The 23232-nt window shown below is 40.3% G+C and overlaps 1 protein-coding gene across 6 annotated transcripts in view; it reads left to right on the forward strand.

Annotated features, from left to right (window-relative positions):
- The first annotated feature begins 1634 nt into the window (after nucleotides 1-1634).
- Nucleotides 1635-23232, forward strand: part of rbfox2 (RNA binding fox-1 homolog 2) — a 45245-nt gene continuing 23647 nt past the window's right edge. For 2 of the 6 annotated variants that reach the window (XR_006370492.1, XM_044115345.1), the window contains exons 1-2: nucleotides 1785-2854; nucleotides 14761-14811. Coding sequence is in view for 5 of the 6 variants with exons in the window: in XM_044115345.1 (XP_043971280.1) it covers nucleotides 2603-2854; nucleotides 14761-14811 (303 nt within the window). In the remaining variant the exon portion in view is untranslated. Of the gene's footprint in view, nucleotides 2855-14760; nucleotides 14812-18240; nucleotides 18679-23232 lie in introns of those variants that run through there. The other 4 variants (XM_044115342.1, XM_044115343.1, XM_044115344.1 and 1 more) reach the window with 4 other exon arrangements.

The following is a 23232-nucleotide window of genomic DNA, read 5'->3' on the forward strand; positions in this document are numbered from 1 at the left end:
CGGAAGGGCCACAAAATAAACTCTGCCCTCTCCCTTTGTGTAGACGGCTTCATCCTTTCGTCTGTATGTTAACACAAGTATTTTTCTGCCTCCTCCACCTCCAGATCCTCTCTATAGAAAGTGTTTGACCTGACCTTGTTTCTTCTGAAATCTAGAATCTTGTTTTATTCGTATGTAAGATAAGATGATTGTTGCCACTCCATGCCACAAAGAGGTCCACCAATTCTCTGTCTTGAGCTTCGTGACCATCTCTGATACACCTGACATCTCCAGAGTCAGCAGACTCTTTCTGAAGATGACAGGACTCTGACATAAAAGTGCAAGTTTGGTGTAGAGTGAAAAGGAATGGTAAGAGTACAGTCCTTTGTGGTTCTCTGCATATTTTGGCAAGTTGTAACCGCAAAGTTCAATATATTTTATTTGATTGAATGTGATAGCCTAAAACAAAGTAGTGTATAGTCACCTGGAAGCGGCCATAGTGGCAGTAGCAGCATTATGCTGTGGAGACTGTCTGCAGAAAGGACAGAGAAATTGGTTAGAGTTGATGGAAGATAAATGGACCTCAATACGGGACAGCCATGGGAGGAAAACAGTTGGAAGCTTAAAAGTCTTGAGGCTGGGATGGAGAATCGCCAGCAGGAATATGACCCTCAGGATACAGCCAGACAGGGGAGTGGATTAAATCGAAGTACATTAATGAATAACCTGAAAGTCCAAATTAAATGACAAATGTGTGGCAAAACCTGAAAATTTAGTTTTACTGATGCTCTTTCACTGTCAGTGAAAGATGGTGCTACAAAGTGCACACCACAATTTTCACATTTTTGATGGTAAAAACTGTTGAAAACCACTTCCCGTCCACTTCACCATCATGAACTGTTCTGCGTCAGTCCGTCACAGGAATTCTAAATAAAACCCAAATATGAAAAAGTTAAAGGGGTGTTAATATTTATGCAAGGCACTGAACATTTGAGAGGACTTCTGAGCCCAGTATCTGGTGAAAGTGATGTCATTGTTTTCCCTCATATACACTCAACTTGTGGTTCCCTGTTTAATGTGACTCATTAAGACACATTAATAATGTGACTCGTTATTTGGTAATATGTCACCAAATTACCAAATAGTTTGCGTTTGAGTAAATTTAGAAAAGAACAGAAGTTTGGAAAGTTTAGGATTTGCATTTAGATTTAGCTACTTATTCCTTCTGAGTATAAGGACAAGCATGTCCTTTAAATGTTTATGACCAGTTTATTTAGGAGTCAATAAAGCCTTCTCTGTACCTTTTTTTTATATGTTCCTCCCTTGGTAGCCTTTGACCACTGGGTGTCATCCAAGCAATAAAATTGCCAGAGGAACATGAGGTTCTGTGAGCTGCATGACTCACAGCTGGGCTTGTGTGAGGACCTTGGCCTGGGTAATGGTTGTGTAATGAGTTAGGCATGAAATCTCGCAGAGAAGCCCACCCCGTTATTATTTGGTCATGTGAGGTGTCTTGCATGGAAACAGCTGGAAAATCCGAACAACACAAGTAGAAATGTAAGGAGGATAATTTGATTTAAAGAATTTGGACCGTGGGGAGCAGAGAGGCTCCTAAAGCAGGGCTTTCCCTCCTTCCCATAAACACACCTCCCCTCAGTAAAATGTATGGAAGCACTGCGGCACACTGCGTGTATTTTGCGGGCTGCATGGCTGCCTGGCTCAGCGTTCAAAGGCAGAGCGGAAGATAGGAGGAGGGGAATGAATACAGCAGAAGAGTGGGAGGAGGAGGGAGGGTGGACAGTTTCCTTTCTGTAACACACACGCCACAGGAACACACCGCCGGGAAAAAAACGGGGAGAGAGAAGAAAATAATAACCAAGAGAGGGAGAAGGAAACACCGCAGCCCCTCCGTCCGTTTATCCGTCCCTCCGTTTGTGCGTCCGTCCTTTTGGTTGTTTTTTTCCCCCCCACTTTAAGCCAGAGAAAGCTTTTTCCCCCCTCCTCTTGCGGACTAACATGGACAAGAGCTCATGAGGAGGGCTGACTTTCAGTGAACCACTTCTCTGTGGCTGATAGGGAGGAAAAAGGCGACGGGGAAGACATGTTGAGGGGCTCTTCGTCTTGAGGTTGCGGTAGGCTGTTGTCGGTGTTCCGCTCTCTAAACACTCGGCTCCGGTAAGAGGAGAGGAGAGGAGGAGGAGGCTTAAAAAACGGGGCAAACGAAAACTGAGCTCAGCAGTCAGTTGGTGTGTTTAATTGGTTTTGTTATGGTCTGAAATAAGGCAGGCCTCTAAGGCAGCCCCGCAGTAAATAAATACACAGACAGCAGAGGGGCTACCTGCTTAGCTTCAAATTAAAGCTGCTTTTATTTTACAGGGACATTTTCATATTCGCTCAGAGTAAAAACAAAGCAGGCTATTAAATATTTGCTATTTTTTTTCTTACAGACATCAACTCTTTAGGGGGGTTATAGAAAGGCCCAACTTAAAAAAAAAACTTGTCCTATTAAGACGTTTATTATCCTCCACCGTCAGGCTCGAGGCACGGAGGTGCAGAAAATTAAGTAGGCGGTCTTAGCCTCGGTTTATTTCGGGAAAAAAGGAACAAAGGAAGATTTTTTTAAATGTTAATGTCGACCGACGTTGCATCCATCATGCTGCCTGTGTCCCGGGCTCTCATAGACCGGGACAGGGAGCTGGACACCATGGCCGGGGTTCACGCGAACCCGTCCGGTGCTCCAGGAGCCGTGCGAGGCATGAAGCGCGGAGACCCGGAGCCCGATGGACAGACGGCGGCCGCTCTGGTGGACTCCACCGGGGCTGAGTGCAAGCGCCCCAGAATCGACGGCTCTGGAGGGATCAGCGAGATTGGACAGGTGAGGACAATTGGCTATTCATATTTTAAGAACAGTAAAACTGTTTTATTCAAGATGTTTATCCAAGTGATGGTTGTTGTTGGAGCTGCAGGAGAAGGCCCTGCATGCACTCTGCTTCTTCCATTACCAGCTGGGAGGGAAATACCACCACGTTTCACAGCTACACATGCCTTGAGTTGACTTAATACGAAGCAGGAGTTGTAACAATGTAACGCATTTCTCCATCAGGCTGCTTCCCAGACATCGTGTTAGAACTTTTCAAAATCATCTGGTTGATAAATATCCTGAAAGCGCACCTCAGGGTGGACAATGTAAACAAACCGAATCTTTAATTATGTGGCCAATGTAGGGTTAGCGGTATGAACTAGAGATGCACATATCAGCATTTTCCTCAGCCAGTACCGGTTTCTGATTCCCTTCAGATTGTTTTATAAATATTTTGTAAAACATTTTTTTAAAACTAAGGGTGAAAAGTGCTGCATGTCCTTTTATAGACACATTTAGAGTCTAACACATAATGTAAAGTTTATATTTATTAATGCATCAAAATATGTTTCTAACCTTTATCTGATTTATACTAAGCAATAAAAAAGTAAATGACAATAGAGCTGTCTTGGCCTCATTGCACCAAAAATGGCCGTATCTTGTTTTTAAAAGAGCATCACCGAAGGGCAGAGGGATGTGCGGGATATCATTAGAGTGGATTATGTAGGCTGAAGTACTCCACTGGAAGACAGACAGCAATTTCTCCACCACTGAAAGAGCCAGTAATGGAGGTGAAGTGGCCTGTTTGCTCCTGTTTGGGAAAACTAAATGGCTTGCTTCAGATTGCCGTCCTGTCTAGTGAGTGCTGACAGGCAGTGCCTGCTGTAATGCACTTACACACGTGATTGGGGGATTGTATGTATGTATGTGTGTGTGTGTGTGTGTGGGGGGGTTGGATAATCGCATTCGGGCTCTAAAACGTATCGAACTGCCTGGCTGGACAGTCCGGAAATGAGAGTGGGAAAGGTACCCTCTCCCCTTCTCACCCCCTCAAAGGCAGTCTCTGTTGGTTCTGCAGGAGCAGATTTGCACTATCAATGGCAGTAAAGAGGCTTTGTTTCCAGCTTATGGGATCGCTGTGGATACTGGAGGGATCAAAGATTCTTATTTAACACAAAAAAGAACAAAGTGGATGCCCTGATATTTGTAGCGGGTAGTAAATGAAGATTAATATTATTTGTTTGGAGCTGCTCAAATTGGCTGCCACCAGTATGACCAATTAGTACAATAATTTTTCAATCAGAATTGATTAAACAGTTTTGAGCTTTCAGCTGAAAAAAGTACATTATAATGTCATCACTGTGAAATGTGATGGTTGTCAGTGTATTACTTCTGACAGGTTATAAATTAAATATTAATTTGTTTTGAGAATCAGAAAATTAATTTAGAATGAAGATGGAGAGCAATAAACAGCAGCAATTTTTTTTTTTTTACTCCAACAGTTAATTTAAGCTTGACTTTGAAAGAAATTCCTTAATAGACATATTATCATCTCCTTGTTTACATTAATTATTGTTAAAGCTCATTATGTTTGAAAAAAAAAAACAAAACTGAAGACTGAGCCTCAAACCTTCTCATATTTTGTAACAAATTTGAAAACTTCAAGGTTTTTGACAGACCAACTCAAAGTAGAACATAATTATGAACTAGACAGAAAATTACACATGATTTTCAAATGATTTTACATAGAAAATCTGTAAAGAGTCGCATGCTTTTGTTTTCAACCAATCTTTTCAGAACTTCCTTTTCCTGCAAGTTTTTCAGGATATATATATATATATATATATATATATATATATATATATATATATATATATATATATATATATATATATATATATATATATATATATATATATATATATATATATATTGGTATGACTTTACTGAACATAGTGTAATAAAAGACTAAACAAACAAAACAAATATGAAACAAAAAGTAAAACAAAAAATATGTATATCTGCTTTGCACGTGGAGAGCTTGTTTGCCTTTATGAAAAAGCTTGATCTCAGTTTGTCTGTTTTTTTTCTTCGTCTTGCCTCAGATTCATTGTTGAGTTTTGTTCCTGGATTGGTCTGTATTTAGCGCCATCTTCCAGCATGATGCTGCCACCCTCACGCTTCACCAGGGGGATGATTCGTTCAGGGCAGGAACTTATGTAATGTTTCGTATATGGAACAAAACGAAACACACAGTTCTGCTGTTAATGGTTTCTACCTGAGCTTCAGATATTTGCAGCTCCTCCAGAGTTACAATTTCCTTCTTCGCTTCATTTCTGAATAATTGTCTCCCTTCCCAGCCTGTCAGTTTAGTTAGATGGCCATGTTTTTACTAAATTAGTAGTTTTGCTATTTTCTGTCAATTTTTTGATTGATTGATTTGGGTGTTATTTTATATCTTCAACCTGTTTTAGGCAGGTGGAGGATATAACCTATTTAGACAAGGAATGGAAATTGTCCCTTTCCTTTCTCTTCACAGTGCCTTGTTCACTAGTATTGGTTGAACTGGATTATTCCCCAGGTGTTTGAGTACAGGGGCTTAAATAAAAATAGATTCCACACTTTTCAAATTTGTATTTACAATTAAAAAAAGCCCCACCAAATAACCTTTTCTTTCCACTCTGAAATGATGACTTTGTGGTGGTTTTGTCACATAAAAGCTAAATAAAAACAATGAAGTGTGTTGTTCTTACTGGAAAAAATTGAAAAAAGTGGTTTACTTGAACTTTTTCCGTTTACTTTCGTAAGGTACTGTATTTATTTTCCTCCAACCCGGTGACAAAATAAATATTCTTGAGTCAAACTTTGCTAAATGACCTTAAGTTTTCCGACTTTTGCAAACTTGTTTCCAAGAAAACCGTATGAAAGTGCAGAGAAGTGTGTCTGTTAAGCTAATCTGCAGGGGATGGAAAATATTACAGCTGCCCCGGCTCGCAGAAGCAACAGAGTCCCCCTTACTTAATCCTTTCCATCCTTCATGCAAAGCAAAAAAAAAAAAAGAAAAATCTTTGTTGCTGACATTACGGCAAGATTTGAACTTTGACCTGAATGTGAAGGCAGCACATTTGGGTGTGGTTGAGTAGTGAGTAATATGTTAATGCCTCCACTGTTCAACAATGAGATTTTTACCCGCTCGGTCATTGTTGCTGTTTTTCTTTTTTTTTCCTTTTTTCTTTTCTTGGTGTGATGTCATCAATGTGCAGGGGTGGAAATGCTCTGTCAAATCATATCTGCAGAGTTTTAGCTAAGCAACAAAGCATTGCTAAATTAGTGCAGCATGAAGGAGGTGACTGAATGTTCAGCTAATGCGGCCAAATTAACGGCTGCGGGTCTAACAGGAGTTTGAGCTGCACTTTAAAACCAAGGGTTTGGATTTTATGTTGGTGTCTGGCTTACTGCTGCTGACTTCACAACATATAATCAGTCTACTTTATATTCATGCGCTGCGCTGGGGGAAGTCCTGTTTTTATTTTCAGGGTGGCAGGGGATTTATAACACCTCTCATCTTCAGCTCACGCCAGATCATTGAAAATGTTGAGAGGAGGTTGTCGGCTTCGATATCCGTCTGGTCTGCCGTGGAGTGGTTGGTGTTATGCTGTTGCTCTGTGTAGGAATTGGGGCTCTCTCGATCCTAATAAGGACTTGCCTGGAGTGGCAGGCCAGAGGACAAATGACTAGACCAGAACAATAATGTATGTGGTTCAGCCATTCATGCTTTTATCTGAGCCACAGCCCGAAAACATCAGTAAGAAAAATGTCCTCATCCACCAGATTGAAAACCTTTTTTATTTTTCAGGGCTGCTATAAATTTGTGGGGAAAACCTTTGGACTGATTTGCATTTCTGAGGTAGCAGCAGTGTTTTGGGATGCGCCTCTGCTGAGGAGCTGATGTGCTTAAAAGTGTAGTTATCATCCCATATGAACTGCAGCTGAGTGATGTGTTGCTCATGCTGTGTTTCTGGTGCATAGCAGTATAATAAGACCTCCTTATTTGAAAATAAGAAAGCAGCCATTGCTTTGTTTCTAAAAATTAAGGTTCTGTTGTTCTTGAGCCTTTTTCATCCACATTTGAAGATAATCCCAGTATATCATATAGAGTAAGAACTAAAAATAAAACAAAAATCATGAACTAATCTGTAATTATTTGAAAAGATTATGTTAACCTGAAACACCCAGCTGATGGATAGTAGTGATAAATCAATCTCATAGCTACTTAAAAATCTTAAACGTCTCTTTTGTGGTGCATTTAATTTTCGTACTTAAATACATCCACTTTTTCTTTCCCAATTTGCATTAATGCATTTTGTTTTATTTTAGGTAAAATCAGGGGTGGGTGTAATTATACACCTACCTCAGAAAACAAGATTTTATCACATTCTTTCAAAATCTGCTTCCAGTAATAATAATAAAAAAAGAGTCTCAGGGGGTCATAATGCCGCCACAGGATTTAACATTAAACCATGCATGCAGCAGTTTAACAAGACAAAATGTTATTTTTGAAAAGTTTTTCTATTTTAAGATTTCAAATTGCCTGTAAAAATGGTTGTTTTCAAAAACATTCCCACCTTCAACAACATACGAGGTATGAATCTGGTTCCATTTTGTTTTTCAAAATAGGAGACACAAAGTGCTCACGTTCATATATGGGGCTCCTAATAATAGCTTCCACTTGTTTAAACAGACAGTCACATACCAACTATCACTAGATAATAATTTGCAAGACAGAGTTCACTTTTATGAGAAGTATCACAGCTTTTTGTTGTCTCGAGAGACAAGATCTTGTCAAGGCCTTAGAAGCCATTCTCACTTTTCTCTCTCTCCTTTGGTCTGATAACCTTCTTGCTTCATCATAGTCAATAATTTTCCATCTGCAATGCAGTCTCTACCTTTATTCACATGATATTGCTCCACTCTAGCTGTCAACGTTGAGGCTGAGGGTCTGCAATAGGCGTGGATGAATATGAGATTCTCACAATATAACCTTGATTAAAAATAATATGTTAGCACTAGCATTTTTAATGAATAATCCATAAATATAGAAATTGATGTTCTTTTTATTTAAAAAAAAGTCACTTTTTCTACCACTGCAATAAATAATGTAACATTTTTATTATAGTTATGTTATTTATCATATTGATACTTGGATTTAAAAATACGAGATAAACCCCCAATAACTGTTGCTGTGGATATAGTAAAACTATGTTTTTTGTCAGGTTGTTCAGTTAGCTGCTTGACAGACTGTTGGCTTGTAACTTGCTCATTGTAGTTTTCAAAAAAGTGTTATCTCAAGAAAACTGTTGTTATTTTTCTCTTTTAGTTTTCACACCATAATTATTAATAATTTTCCAACCACAAATCCTTTCAAACAACCTAACTTTACTACGTTCTAAACAAGAGTAAATCATTCAGTTTGTCAGTTCTGGCATCTCATTCAGACCTCAAACCATTGGAACAGTAAGAAAAATTATGGTTGGGAATTGTTTTTCAGGAGCTACGTTTGGCCCCTTATTGCCAATCGCAGAGAAATGTGAGAGAAACTCTTTATGCTTCAACATACTGAGATTCTTAGGATAGTTTCATGCTCCCACCTTTGTAGGTACAACTTGGTGAAGGCCCCTTCCTGTTCCAACATAACTGTACAGCTTGGAACAAAGCATGATGCATAAATAAATGCTCTGTTTCCCGACCTAAACTGTCAGAAGACCATTCGAGTGAATTGGAGCTGAGGGTACGAATCAGACTATCTTGTCCAACATCAGTGTATATCCTCAGAAATGCACTCCTGGAAGAATTGTCAAAAACTCCCAGGAACACTTTTCTAAACCTTATAAAACGCCTTCCCAGAAGGGTTGAAAATGTTATCAGTACAAAGGCTGAGTCGACATCATAAATAACCCTATGGATTAAGAATGGGATGTCACTCAAATTCATATGTGTTTACTTTTGACAATACAATGTTTACCTGATCTGCTCCATGCCAAGTCTGAAACTTTAAAAACTGTTTGTTGTTTATGAAAAAGACTGCTAACAGAAATCTGTTTTTCTACAGAAATTTGAGCCTAATGGAAGAGAAACATATCTGTAATACAGACTTTTCTTGAAGCTGATATCAACACTACATAATCCTGGATGTATCTGTTGTAGTTTCTGCAAGTTAGCTGAAACATAATACACAAAGAAAAGAAACAGAAAGAAAACTGTTGTGCTAAGTTACCTGCTCCAGTCAGCAATTAGACATTATTGAAGTTGCACACCAGGAGGCTGATGGGTTAAAGCCAGTGTGATACCCAATCCAACACTTTTTTAACAATTTTATCAGCACATTTATCAAAATCCCACTAAAGTGTCAGAGCAGAGCACTGGCCGCAGTATTTTCCATATACAGCCACTGACGTTATTCCCAGAAGCCACATTTCAGTTTCTACTTTCACTTAAATGATGTTGCAGTGAGGCAGAGCAAATGATTATGTGCAATTATCATGAGCAGTAAACAACAACAAGCAAATGTTGATTCTGTTTTATAAGATCAGAAGTAATTTATTGGGGGAAAAAGAAACTCGGCATTTTCTTTCTCTATTTAAGATCCGTGCACCAAACCGTGGTGTTCGCTGTGTAGCACGTGATTTGGCAGCTGATGCTGCTGTGATTATCTTGATTCCCGAAGTGTCAAGCTAGCTTCCAAGATCCACTTTGACTTCAGCCAACATCCCCTTGAGGAAGCACGTGTAGTTTTACTGTGAAAAGTTGAAGGAATGTGAGGTGTATTAAGGGAAAACAAACTTCAAATTGCTGGGCTGGCTGTCTGGAGGGTTAGCACATTCGTGCTGTGGAAACAGTAGATTCACATCCTCCTGAGTATATGTGGTCTCCTGCATTGCAACAAGGAAAGCTAACTCTCAGGGTAATGAAAAGTGGTTCCTCCTCAGAAAAGCAGCTGACCCAGGGCACAATCATAATAGACGTGGGTCCTGTGACCAGATTTACCATCAAACACCTGCTGTGACCTGCAGTGGTTGCTGGAGCACTGGCATTGATGTACAGCCATTTCTCCTCCTCCCCCCTCTCCTGAAGACAATCAGTTGTCTTCAGGTCATTTTCTTATTTTCTCCTGATTGCACTGCAGCTTTCCCTTCCTCCACACCCTCCCGTAAAAACTGGAAATGCACCATGAAAATGCTTGATGACAGGTACAGGATGATTTTCTGCTTTGTCTCAAGACTGACTGATTATCTGCCGGTCAGAAAGTCAGATATCTGATACGTATCAGTGAATCATCATACGGCACATTCACACCACCCCTGTTTAGTCTGATTTAATCTCTAATTCATTTGCCTAGAAAGTCCAGTTTGTTTGTGGAGGTGTAAATTTGCAATCAAACTGATTTGGACCAGGACAGCTAGTGCGGGTCCACCTAAAAACCTAGGTCTCATTTCAACTGAAGTGAACTCTAGCACAGTTTGAATGCATATGTGGATGCAAATGGACTAGAGACTGCTCCAAATGTAGGAAGCGGACTATAGTGTAGGACATTCTGGGTAAATACAATCTAAACAAATGCAAGAGGCTTAAAATACCAAAGAGAAAACCAACAATTGCTAAAACCTGATGCTAACTCCATTTTTGCTTACATTTTGCAAAGAAGGAGATTACATTCATGTCTTCTGAGGGTTTCGTGTCATTGCCTTCAGTGATTCTTGATTCAGCGCTACCACAAGTGAGAGGGTGGGCTCGTTTTTCAATTAATGTGGCTTGTTTGGCACAATGCAGTTGGAAAGCGAACTGGATCAGCTGAAAATGTAACAAATGCTGCAATTTGGTCCCCAGTCAAACCAAGTCTCTGGGCTATCAGGTGTGAAAACAACCTTAGTGTGTCACACAGAGAAAATACCAAAAGTTAGATATTTCCAACATAGGTGAAGTGTTTGGAAAAGAAGTCATAAAAAGCAGAAAACAAAAACTATTTTAATGAAGAAGCTAATTGTGACTATAAGCTGTCTGTCATTCATTCAGGCTGATAAGAGTGAGAATTTCAGCAGGAAACTTAATGAAGGAGAGCAAAGTTTACAAATATTTTTGGCTTTTGAGTACTTAGTCTTTCATTATTGAAATATACTTGATTTGGAGATGTTAGCAGCATTTTGAAAATCTGATTTAAGGTTGGGCTCTACATCCTGGAGGAATGCACAGACTGCTATTTTCAAAAGGCTAGCCCTGTTAGCTGCACTTGTCACTAATGCCAGAGGCTGAAGACAGCTTAAGACGTCATTGCGCAATCATTGTTGTTTTGGGCTTTCTCTCCCCCACACACTGTGTGATATAGTCTCTGCTACTGATACAAATAATTAAGAGGCTTGGAAAAATGTAATGCTGTTTTTACAGTTCTTGCCAAAAGAAATAAATCGAAATTGGCTAACTTTAAAAAGCTTTACAACACCAGGAATTGGCTGCAAAACTCTAATCGGTGCAGAAATAACCCAGTCACCACCTTCCAGGCAGGAATCGTCCGTGCTTCGTTTTGTTGCCAGCAGAATTTAAATAATCAAGCATGACTGCATGACATACACAGTTGTTTTGTTTCTCATATGCAGTGTAAGTAAGTGTGGCGTGGAGCGTGAGAGTGAGACTCACTCATGTTGTGCTTCTTCAACACAGACCCCCCTCCCTCCTTCATCTCAGCTCTCTCGGGTCCTTAAGGAAATTAAGCACATGACTCCGCTCATGTATGAGTCATTGTCTTTGCTCCCTCAATCTTATTTTTTTTCCTGTCCATTTTCCGTTATATCGCCGGCTCCATATTCAGTGTCTCGCACATATGAGTTCCAGATGTGTGTTTTCACCCAGCACCCCCCTCTACTTCCACGCAGCGTGCAGCTCCATAAATCTTTTCTTTTTTCTTTTTCGTCTCCTCTCCGGGTGTTGTTTTGCTCCTCCATACCTGCAGTGTGTTGCATTCGGAGTTTGCCCTCGTTGCAAAAGACGGTTTATACTTTATTCATGTTATTCAAGCCTCTAAGAGGTGATTCATTATTTAGAGCTTCTACCTCCCAAAGCCAGATCACTAAGTACATTTTTGGCTCCGAGATAGACTCGCACAAGCTGTATTTTTCAATCACGAAGGCGCTTCCTGCTCTCTCTTCCTCCTCTCCCTCCTCTTCCTCGTTTCTGCCTCTTCCATTTGGATACATTGTGCTCAGTTTTAGTGAAATGGCCTCATGGGGTCCAGAGTGAGATGGCTCCAGTATTAATCAGGCAACTCAAGCTGCGAGCAGAGCAAAGTGCCCCCCCACCCCTCCTCCACCCTGGGGGACAGAGCAGACGAGGGGACGTTGGTTCCACATGAAAGGAAGATCAGAGGAGGAAGGACTGAGAGAAGAGGGAGGAGCGGAGATGTTTTGTAATCTGCTAACATGAAGTCGGGGACAGGAGAATCTGTTTTCCGAGTGTGCTGTAATTGCTGTGAAAAGTCTTCTTTTTAATGAAATACATTTACATAATAGCTGGAACAACAACATTATGAGTCTGCATAAAGTTGGTCCCTAGATATATTAAGAAGCATGGAGACTTATGAGATTCTCATGCTATAGTTTCAATTCAGTTTATTATTGTAGTAACAATTTAGACCAGATGCCATATGTAGGTTCTTTGCACAGAGGGCAATCATGAGCAACATGATGATACTAAACACAAAATTATAAACAAACCTATTTAACATGATCCAGTTGCTTTGTTAAATATGGAGAATACATAGTTATTCCCATTGCCGTTAAAATAATGCAATATTTTGGTAATTGAGTTCATGATAATGCTATGATAATTATTTTGGTAGTCTTAAAAATAGAAGAAATATCCTCTATATTCAGTTGTAATTTTCTTATACACCCCCACCTTGTGGCCTACAGTACAACACCGAGCCATGTTAGTGGATATAGATGTAGATATAGATATAGTGGATATAGATATAAATCCATCAGCAACTCGAACCTGTACATTTGACATTCTCCAGAGCAAAGCATTTCTGTTTAAACACATGAACATTAAATGAAAACTAAAAAGAAAAAGAGAAAACCAGAATGCCATTTCGGCATTCTGGTCTTCATATAAAAAATATAAGAAACTGATTTAAGCAAGTTAATTGGTTGGGCTTGTCAGGAGAGCCTGCTGGCAGCTGCTGAACATGCATAGCACTCATGGCTGGCCAAATATAGTTTTAAAACAGCATTATTAGGAGTGATTGATTGCACTGTTGTAATTTCCACAATAAGATTCTGTCTTTTTTGTTTTACTGGTAGCTTTGCAGATTGTTATATTTTCTTTCTTATATAGATAAGTGCAGTAGTCATATTTTAGTCTTGTACTACCAGTTGCTCTGGCTCATTTTTTGGCATCTCATGATGCTTTTGCAGCAGTAATGTGGAAAACTCTACTTGTTTTAAAACCACATCTAGAAAAATAATAAATGTTAAACCTTGATATCATTAACTGGCCCATGCCATACCTGCAGTAGATAGCTGTCTTGGCATCTTCACTTAGAGAAATTCCAGATTAGTTGGTCCTAGAGGATGAAGTGCATGGCCAGTTTAATAAAGGTTGAAATTAATGGACTTCTGCTTTGAAACAATTTCAATCCTAAAAATGTCATAGCTTATGTAGTTTATGTAAATACTATTTTATGGACCGCCATCACATTTGCATCCATACCTATTTACATATTTTTATGTTCCATGCTGAACATAAAAACAAACTCAGTAAATTCGTAGTAGGTTCATCCTGAGCACCCATAATGGATCCCAGATTTTAATAATGGTTGAGACATTACTGCACCCCATAATTAAGCTACAGGCTACACTACATATGTTTTTGGTCTTCCTGTTTTACAGGATTAGAAAGCAGAAGAAAATAAATATCCATCAAAATTTGGATCATAAGAAACCAGTTTTAAAACAATTTTGCTTCCCTGATACAGAGCCTTGGCTTCCACAAAAGACAGACATACATCACATTAACTTAGGGCACCTATCTCTAGTCAGTTAGACAGACAAGTTAATCAGAAGAAGTCAGTTTGAAGGTGCATAGATCAGCATTATCATTTGTTACTGACATTGAGATGTTTGGCCTAGCTGTTAGCATTAGCTTCCTGGCTCAGCAAGTTTGGAATGGTAGGATGTCAAGAGAGTTATCATCTTCTGCCAATAAGGGATTAACGGCTTACAACCTTTTAAACTTACGAAAATCCCGAACTATCCATTTGAGTAAATGTAATTTAGACATCCAAAATGGAAATAGAGTTGGATGAAATTGCAACATGTAGGTACGAAATGGGGATGCGAGTTGGCAAAGGGATGAATTGGCCCGGAATGACTTTCTCTGGTTCTTCCTCCAGACGTTTGATGTAGCAAGTTTTGCGCCACGCAGCCAGAACATTTAAAGGAACTTGTTAGAGGTTGCATAAGAGGTTATGATGGCATTCCACACCAGTGGGCTTCACGCTCGCCGACACTCCTGACCTATTTATGATTTTAAGAGCCGCGCCAACACTCGTCCTTTCTTCTCCAGCCTTTCATCCGCCGCTCGCATGAGCTCCCTCGCCCCCGTTATCGCGTCTTTACAAGCAGACAAAAGGATCCGCCGGGTGGAAAACTGGAGAGGAGGCTGACTGAGGAGATTGCAGGAGTGTGTCACCAGTGGAGTTAATTTGATTGGGGGGGGGGGTCACACAAATGCCTTCTAACTGTAAAGTCAGATAGAGAGACACAACAAGAGATGAAACTGCCTCCCCGAGTGATGAAAATACAAAGTGTCTGTTTGCCTTTGAAATTACAGGCCATGTTTACAACAAAAAAAAATCCGCTCCTCTCTTTCAGAACAACGATCCTTTGACCCTTGGCTACCATGGATACCCATCTCACAGTCAGGTAAGAGCACCTGTGAAAGTGTTGGTATTATGTTAGTTGCATAATAAGCCACATTCCTGCAGCCTGCGTACAGCACTAACATGGCTCGGTGTTGTTCTGTAAGCCACAAGGTGGGGGTGTAGATTTCACTTTAATGGTTGTGTAGAGGAAGATGTGCCTCCACAACCATCACTCATCTATTCCTATCCTCCACCTACTTTCCTCTCTGTCCTCGATGATAGTAATCATCTTTTAGGCTCACAGGACACATTTCTTTCATCTTTAGGCCTCTAAACACACGCAGATTCCACAAATATAGGATTAAAAAAAATTCTAATTCCTAAAAGAAAAACCAGCCGTATCCCATGTTTTTTGTGTGGATGTCTGTGTGTAAGTATACAATCTGTTTGTATTAGTTGGCTGATTGTGTTATTAGGCTGCTCAGTTTATGTGGTTAATCCTTAGATCATCCTGTGTTCATCCACTCATCCTCTCATCCTCTGCTCGTAATCCCCTCATCCCTCGCTCTCTGTGATGCTCAGCAACCTCTGGCTGCTTTATCGGCTCTTTATCTGTCTTAGGTCTTCACTCATGCGCTTTTATTTGCCGCAGTCCAAGTCGTTTTTTTTTCTTCCCCAGTACAGCTAAGTAGATGCTGTGTATGCCTGGGAGTCAATTAGATGGATTTTATTTCATTGGAAAATGATGAGGCTTTGAATCATTTCCTTCTAGATGATGTTTCAAGGCAGCCGATAGCATTTTTCTGCTTTGTGTTGAGCAATTTCTCTCTGGGATGTCAGTCAGGGCTTTCTTCTGGGGCTTGGAGGTGTGAACTGGTCAGGGGGAGGCAGAGCAGGGAGGAAGAAAACAATGCCGGCCAGTGGAGGTTTCCACAACACTGAGGTGCTAAACTGTCAACAGGAGTGTGAGAATGATGCGATCAAAGGCTCCTGAAAGGAAGAGCCTGGAGAGTTGAGGGAGCTGCATGTGTGTGAAGGGAGAAACAACTCATTAATAGGCAGAGAGAGAACTGAAATGAATCCTTCAGGGATAGAAATTAGGTAGTTGTGTTTTTAGTGTAAAGCTAGGGTGGGAAGAGCTGAGAGGTACTGTTAAAGAAATATGAATATCTTATAAGTATCTTAGAAAGCCTGGCAGCTGACATTTTTTGCCAAAATAACACAAAAATCTCTGAATATTCGTCTTCCTTTTTAAAGTCTCAAATACAAGGTCTTCAAACACTGGCAGAGCTCTAATCGTTATGTAAGACCGTTAGGCACGACTGCAGTTATTTATAGCAGCCAAAATAAATTAAGGGAAGGCTCTATTATAAAACGTATTATTAAATATAAAAAACTACAAGAGAAACACTGCTGTGTCGGCTGAAAAACTTTTCTATATTAAAATCTCTTCCTTCTTTCTCCTGATAAAACTCATCATATCAAGCTAAAACAAATATGCCTTTAAAAATACGTCTTATTGAAAAATAAGGAGCCAGTCACAACGTTTTTAACCAGGATGAATTTGATGCAATCCTCTGCAATTAATATTCTAAAGGCCTATGTACCCAATGTACAGAATTTTCTTTAGGTGCTCAAATAAGTATTGCTTTTAATCTATGTCAGGAGCAAATACAAGTTTTACTAGTTTAAAGTTGACTTATTAGACATTCTGTTTTAACGTTTAGCATTCTTGGCATGGCCAGCTGTAAATGTCAGTCTTCATATTGTCGAGAAAATGGAGATCCCACTGTAAAGAAGGAGAAAAAAATAACAGGTGGGTGAAAGCAGTCTTTTAAAATTCAGAGTTAAAAGCAGCAGCCTGACATGTGACTTCATATTTAAATCTCTCACCTATACTGAAAATGGCTAGCACTTGAGTCTTCCTTTCAATCACCATTTCCATAGGGATGTGGTTTGCGTCACCTGTTACTCCTTTAGTATATGACTCTGTTCACCAGCTGTTTTCGTGTATTTCATGACAGTTTCTTCCTAAAATGTGTTTATGGTGATCTTTTTTATGCTGTTTAGCCTTTGGTCTTAGTCACCAACTTCCCCAGAGCAAGTTGAACAAAAACAGAGGTTGAACCAAAATGGAGAGAAAACGTAAGACATCCCAGTTGTCGCTCTAATTCTCAGCCTACGATGTCATAAGTTGGTTGCACAAAGTAGGCTGTTGTATCATTGTGTTACAAAGCTTTAAATCCACAGAGATACACCACAAATGGTTTAAGTAACCTGTTTGTTTTTGTTTTATAAAAATCACTTTCCTTGTGGATTAGAAGTGCAAACCCAGAATATCTTTGTTTAAGAAAAAGTATCCAATATGGATAGGGCCTCAATACTTTGGTTTACTTTTAGCAGAACGCAAATATTTTCCACCACAGTGCAACATCACCAGCCCAACGATGGCAGTACTAAAAGCATAAGTGTATTTATGAAGTCCCAGCACGGTTGAAGCCCCCCTAGCTGGTGACGTTATCCTGTGTTTTGTGATACCATACACATAGAAACACCATTGGCTACCTGACAAACACACTTAATGGGGAGGAATTATAATTTTAGGTTTTTACAAAGTACTTTTTTAGCTGTTTCAACTGATTTTAACTTTATAAACATTATGAAACTTAACATGTTTATGTATGTTGAATGAATGCTATAATTAGCACACACTGAACGGCTTTGTCACTGTATTCTCATGTACAAAAACTATTAAAGTTATGCTGGTTGAGATGCACCAATGACAGTGTAGTAGTTGATATGTTACTGTCTTTTTTTCTGCAAAGCTTTGGACCTGACAATAGCATTCAGAATATTTCTTTCTAAACTCCTGCTGTGTGAATTCATTCATTATTTACATTATGTGGAGGGGAGACATCCAACTGTGTGTATGAGAGAGAGTACTGTTGTTGTAAAACTAGCTTTCACCTATCCCAGTTAACCCTTCGGGATTGGGTGTTTACTGATCAGAAAAAGGTCAGATTTTTGAGTTGCGGCTGTTATTTCTCACTGTGCATCTTCATATATTATTCAAAAGGATGCGCATACACTTAGAAATGTGCCATTTTGTAACATCTTAGAGGTTTAGTAGCCCTTTAAATGTCTGTTTGGTGGTTTGAGTTGATGGAATTTGTTCTGAAGCAGTGTCTCCTGAACGTTGCTCAAAACGTAAACCTTGTGTGCAGTTGGCAGTGCGTTTTCCTAACAAGGTGCATGTCTGAGAAGGAATAGAGGGAAGAAAAGGGAAAGTCTTGTTTTTCTCTCCCAGTGGTGCCAGCAGCCCCAGTTAACTCACCTACATGGAGAAAGAGAACAGAGGAAGAGAGAGAAAGAGGAGGGGAGGACTGCGACATGAGAAGGAAGCAGAGGGGAGGGGAAAGTTTGCAGGTGTGACAGAAGCAGGGAAGTAGGAGGGGGGAGGAGGCGTCAGGCTTTCTGGGCGAGAGAGGAGCAGAGGAGGACTGGAGAAGAGACAGAAGAGATGAGCAGGCAAGGGCACAGCAGCGAAAAGGAAGGCTGGGGGTAGAAGGAAAGCAAGGAGCGAGTGGGAGAAGCAAAGAAGAGAAAAGAGTGAGTGGGAGACGACAGAAGCGGAAAGAGAGGGGGAATACAGAAGAAGGCACGCGAGGGAGAGTGACAGGGACAGAGGCCAGCAGAGGAGGTGGAGGAGGAGGTGGGGTGGGGATTGGCAGGGCAGACGGAGCGAGCGGGGGCAGAGAGAGGGAGATTTTGAATCTGTGAGACAGACAAGAGAGACGGAGCTGGTGAGGTGACACAGAGGGAGAGAAGGCGAGGCAGCGCGAGAAGAGGAAAGGAGCGAGGAGCGGCGACAGTTGGAGTTGTTGCACAGTATACGATGATGGGACTGTACTATCCTAACGTGTTGTCGGTGAGTGTTTGTCTCCGTATCTTTCCGCCGCTGCAGTACGAGAAACAGCGCGAGAGCACCAGGCACCGTCACCGAGCATTAAGCGCTAATTAAGTACTAACAGACGAGGACCCTACCTGACCCGTTACCGTGGTCCACGCAGGACATGCCAGACTCCTGTTAGGACTCGGCCGACAAACAGAGAAACTAGTGTAGTGAATGACAGCGAGATTGTAACGGCCGCAATCATGATTCGCCATGGCGAGACGCACGAGTGGCAATGTGGCAATGCATTATTGTTACCGCCGTTGTTGTGGCATCTGTTCTGCTCAGAGCTAGAAGTGTGCACGCAATCTGAAGAGCTGCCGCTGCCAGAAACTGCTCGGCAATGTATTATGTATGCTCAGAGGAATCCATGTGAGCGCGCCGCTTGCTGCGTTAGATCGTACAGCTGGATGGAGCAGTTTAGCTACACGCAAACTCTTTAGGCATTTTTTTGAGCAAAAAAAAAAAAAAAAGTGGAAATAAAGGAACTTCGGGGAGGAGGAAAGGTTGGTAAAAAGTCGGTATTATCCCTGCAGCTGTCTCTGTACATTACTCCTGAGTTAAAGGGACAGGTGTCCAGTGAACAGTTGCTCCTGTCTTTTTACGCTCTCTCTCTTTATCTCTCCCTTTGTTTTTACTCACTTTTACTTTCTCTCGTTTCGGTCTCCATCTCCTGTTCAACTCCAAACACCTCCTCACTGTAATTTCTGTGTCACACATTTCACAAACACACAGAAGCCAAAGCACACACAGTGGGCTGCAAAGTTGGTGCATGAAGTGTCATGTTCATATTACATTTCAGTTGGAGTGAGTCAGGATCAGAGAGTGAGTGTGTGAGTGTGTTCACTTCTTTTTCAGCTGTACCTTAGATTCGTGCTCTCTTTACTGTTTGACCTCTTTTCTCCCTCCTCTTGCTCTCCCTGGGGCCCTGGCAGCTGTTATATCAATGTTTTCATTTAAGAGCCTCTGGAAGAGAGGGGGATGGGCTGGGAAAACCAAAAGAGAACAGCAGCATGAGATCAGGAAATGTACTTTTTAAGGTGACTGGACACCTTTGGACAGTGTGCATGTTTGAGGCAGAAATAGACCAATGAGGTGACGGACTTGGAGATGTGACAATGCATTCGGTTTGTTGGAGTGGGCCATTGGGACGCTCTTGGAGCTGACTTTGCAGTTACGAGTGAATAAAGGTGCCATATGATGAGGGTTAATATTAGCTCCCTCATATTGCTGCATGCGCTAATAAGGTTGGCCTTTTACTGCAGGAGTTGGAGCAGCATATCAGGTTCAAAAGACTGAAATATTTTCTCAAGCCCCACCTAAGCGTGCGCCCCGAGGCGAGGTAGGGAGAGACGCCTACCTGCTGCCGAAGCTGAAAACATGCTGCCACGCTTGCATAAACTGTTAACGGGTTGTGAGTATACACCCCCACCTACACCTCCCTAAATCTAGTCATTGATTCTACTTTGGGTTTTTACAATAAAGGTTGTTTAAATAATTATACCATCATCCAAAACCTTGCATACCTTTTTCTTTACCTTTTGTCATATTACACCTAGAAACAGCAATAGTTTCACTGGGATTTGATGTGATAGAACAACACAAAGCACAAGATTGAAGTGAAAAAGACAATATGACACCCCAAAATAAAATCCAGTGCAACTGATTGCCTTCGGAAGTGCTGTAATCGGAAAAAAGTCTCCAGTGAGAAATCCAACTTTTCCCTGAAAACTTTGGAGGTTTGTTTGAGAATATTGCTGAAGAAACATCATGAAGCTTTGAATGTCTAACAAAGCTATCCATCCTCTGAAAATGCAAACTGTATGGCACAACTACAGACTTACCTAATGCCTGTTTCAGCAGTCAGTTGATTTATAAAAACCTGAAATAACTCACATTTTGCAATACAAAACAACACAAGTTTGGTACAACAGTGAGTGGTGTCAAGCCACACAGCAAATACAACACACCACTGGACAGATTTCACTCACGAACATTAAGCTGTGAGGCGGGAAGTCTCGCAAAACGTTTCAAGATCGTACATGAGTTCAAAGTGAACAAGCATGAATAACGAGAAAGAAGCACTGGCAATTGTTCGTGGACTATTTTTAATAGAGAAGAAACAAAAAGATGTCTCTGATGTCCACTTGGACTTTCTGGTGCACTTTGACAGTTGTATTGTTTACACCTTATTTACGTATTTTCGTGTGCCTGTCATCTTCCTTTCTGATTGGCTATATGTCACATTCAACAATATGTTGCTTTTTTGTCCTTCGGATTCAAACATGTTCACTATTTCCTTTTCGGAGCTGTCCTGGTGTCCTTACGATCAGTCTTATCACGCATGGAGGAATATTTCATAAGATTATGTCTATGGGCCATCACGGTAACCTGCATGTTCTTAAAATTGTTGTAAGGTGAATATCAGGTCAAAAATTGCTATTAAAATCAGAGATCCGTTGATCAACAATTACACATGGTTTTCACAATTCAGACTTCTATGGAGGAGTGGTTAAAAAAAAATCTTTTTGAAATAAAGTTTTAAGAAGTCATGTTTACCATTTGCCAAATGCCGTGTATCACATTAAATGATAATATGCAATTAAATACAATGAGTGAGTGCGTGCTATTGATTTGAAAACAGATTATTCTAGATTTGGGATATGAACATTCATGCAAGGAACTTTCAATTTGTAGAGCATGTTTCTAAGCTCACATTTCAAATGGAGTGAGTGATTATCACAGTTTACCTGCTGAAATCTTTTGACTTTGGCTTCATAATCGGCCTAGTCAGTACCTAGGAATGATATCCAGCTTTGTGACGAAGACAAACCAAACAGCCGCAGAAACACAAAAGATATTATTTATAGCAGTAAAGTTCATGAGAACAAATAAAGAGGACAGAAACATGAGCATTCATGATTTGTTTTGCTGATGTAATAGGTATCCGCATACAGCGGTCATAAAAATGTTTTTATTTTTTTTCTACCTCATAAATAACTCATAGGTAATTAATAAATTATAAGGAAAACATTAACAAGCCAAAAATGCCTCCCTTTATAACTGCAGTTAGGTAGAAATGAAGCCAAATATCATTTGCATCAAAATGAGCTGTTCTTTGAGCCTAGCTAGAAATTTTAGTCTCCTAGTGCCATCTGTGAGGCAAATGTGCAGAGGCAATAGTGCAATGCAAAACAACACCAAGGATAAATAAAGTTAAACTTGTCTGAGTGAAGGTGAGAAGGGGTTGTGCAGCCTGATTTAAAAAGCATGTTGGGTATTTATATATTTATTGCCAGAAGTTTAAAAAAAAATTGCATTCGTTCTAGTGCTTAAGGTGCAACCTGCGAAGCTTCTTGTAAGGCTATACCTCAAGCTTCTATTGTAAACATCTCCTGTTTTTGTATGAGGATTATTGACCCACCCAGCAAACCATTTGATTGGTGGTCAGTGTGACATTGAAATTGCTTAGGGAGATAAAAAATCATGTGTTTATTTCTTCAGTTTTAAATCCGTAATGGATGTATGGATTCATAAATTCTTCAAAAACTCTCCAGGAAGTTGGTCAAGAAACAAGTTTTTCCTTTACTTTACCCAAGCCAGGTGTTGACTTTCTGCTCTTCAATGTGCAGCTCTAGTTTATCTTTCTGCTCCCACCTGCTGACCTGGAATTAGTTCCTCCATCCTTGATCATTTTCATGTCTGTGATTGCATTTAATCTAAGACGAGGCTATGTATCGGTCGGACCTTTAGCATGGCACAATTTCTTTTTCTTCCATTACTCGGCCTAAAACCTGATCTAAGCTGACTAATTTACACGTTTCTGCTCTCTCCTATTCGTCTCCGAGATGGAGAGGCGAATGTAATAAATTCAGATCGTTCTCATCAGAGGATCGCAGCTCTCATTATTACCATCACAGATTGAATTTCTTTATCCAACATGGGAGAAATTTCCTCACATGTTAATGATTTTCTAGTCTATTTTAAGGCTTCTATTCTTTAATTAGAGCATAAAATTATATCAGCTGTTTACCGAGCGCACATTTAAAGGAGGTATTGTAGCATGGAAGGAGAAATGCTTAGAGGTCAGGATTTTTAACTTTCACTCTCGGCCCCAATTACAATTGAGAGCCTCATCATTGATCTGGGATATTCTAAATTATTAGAGAGTAATAATAGCTGCCATGGTTAGTGTGAAAAATGAGTCCCCATTTTCAACATATAACACATGAAACGTTCACAGGACAGGAAGGCAGTGATATGAGGGATGTTATCACTCAGCAGAATCCTATTTTGGATGCCCGTGGGCAATATTGGAGCAGGTTTATACAGCTGCAGAGTTTAGATGAGCGGACACAGCTGCTATCTGAGAATGTGAATGAAGTTAAACTTGGACACAGCGGTCAGTAATCTGCTGGCAGCGCGGCTCGAGTGGCCACGCGCTGAAGATGGAGATCACGGTGTGTGTTGGGAGAGACTCTCGAAGGAGCAGTTCAAGGATTTCCGTATGGGGGGAAAAAAAAGATGACT

Source organism: Gambusia affinis, linkage group LG04 (assembly GCF_019740435.1).
Source record: "Gambusia affinis linkage group LG04, SWU_Gaff_1.0, whole genome shotgun sequence".
Lineage (NCBI taxonomy): Eukaryota > Metazoa > Chordata > Actinopteri > Cyprinodontiformes > Poeciliidae > Gambusia > Gambusia affinis.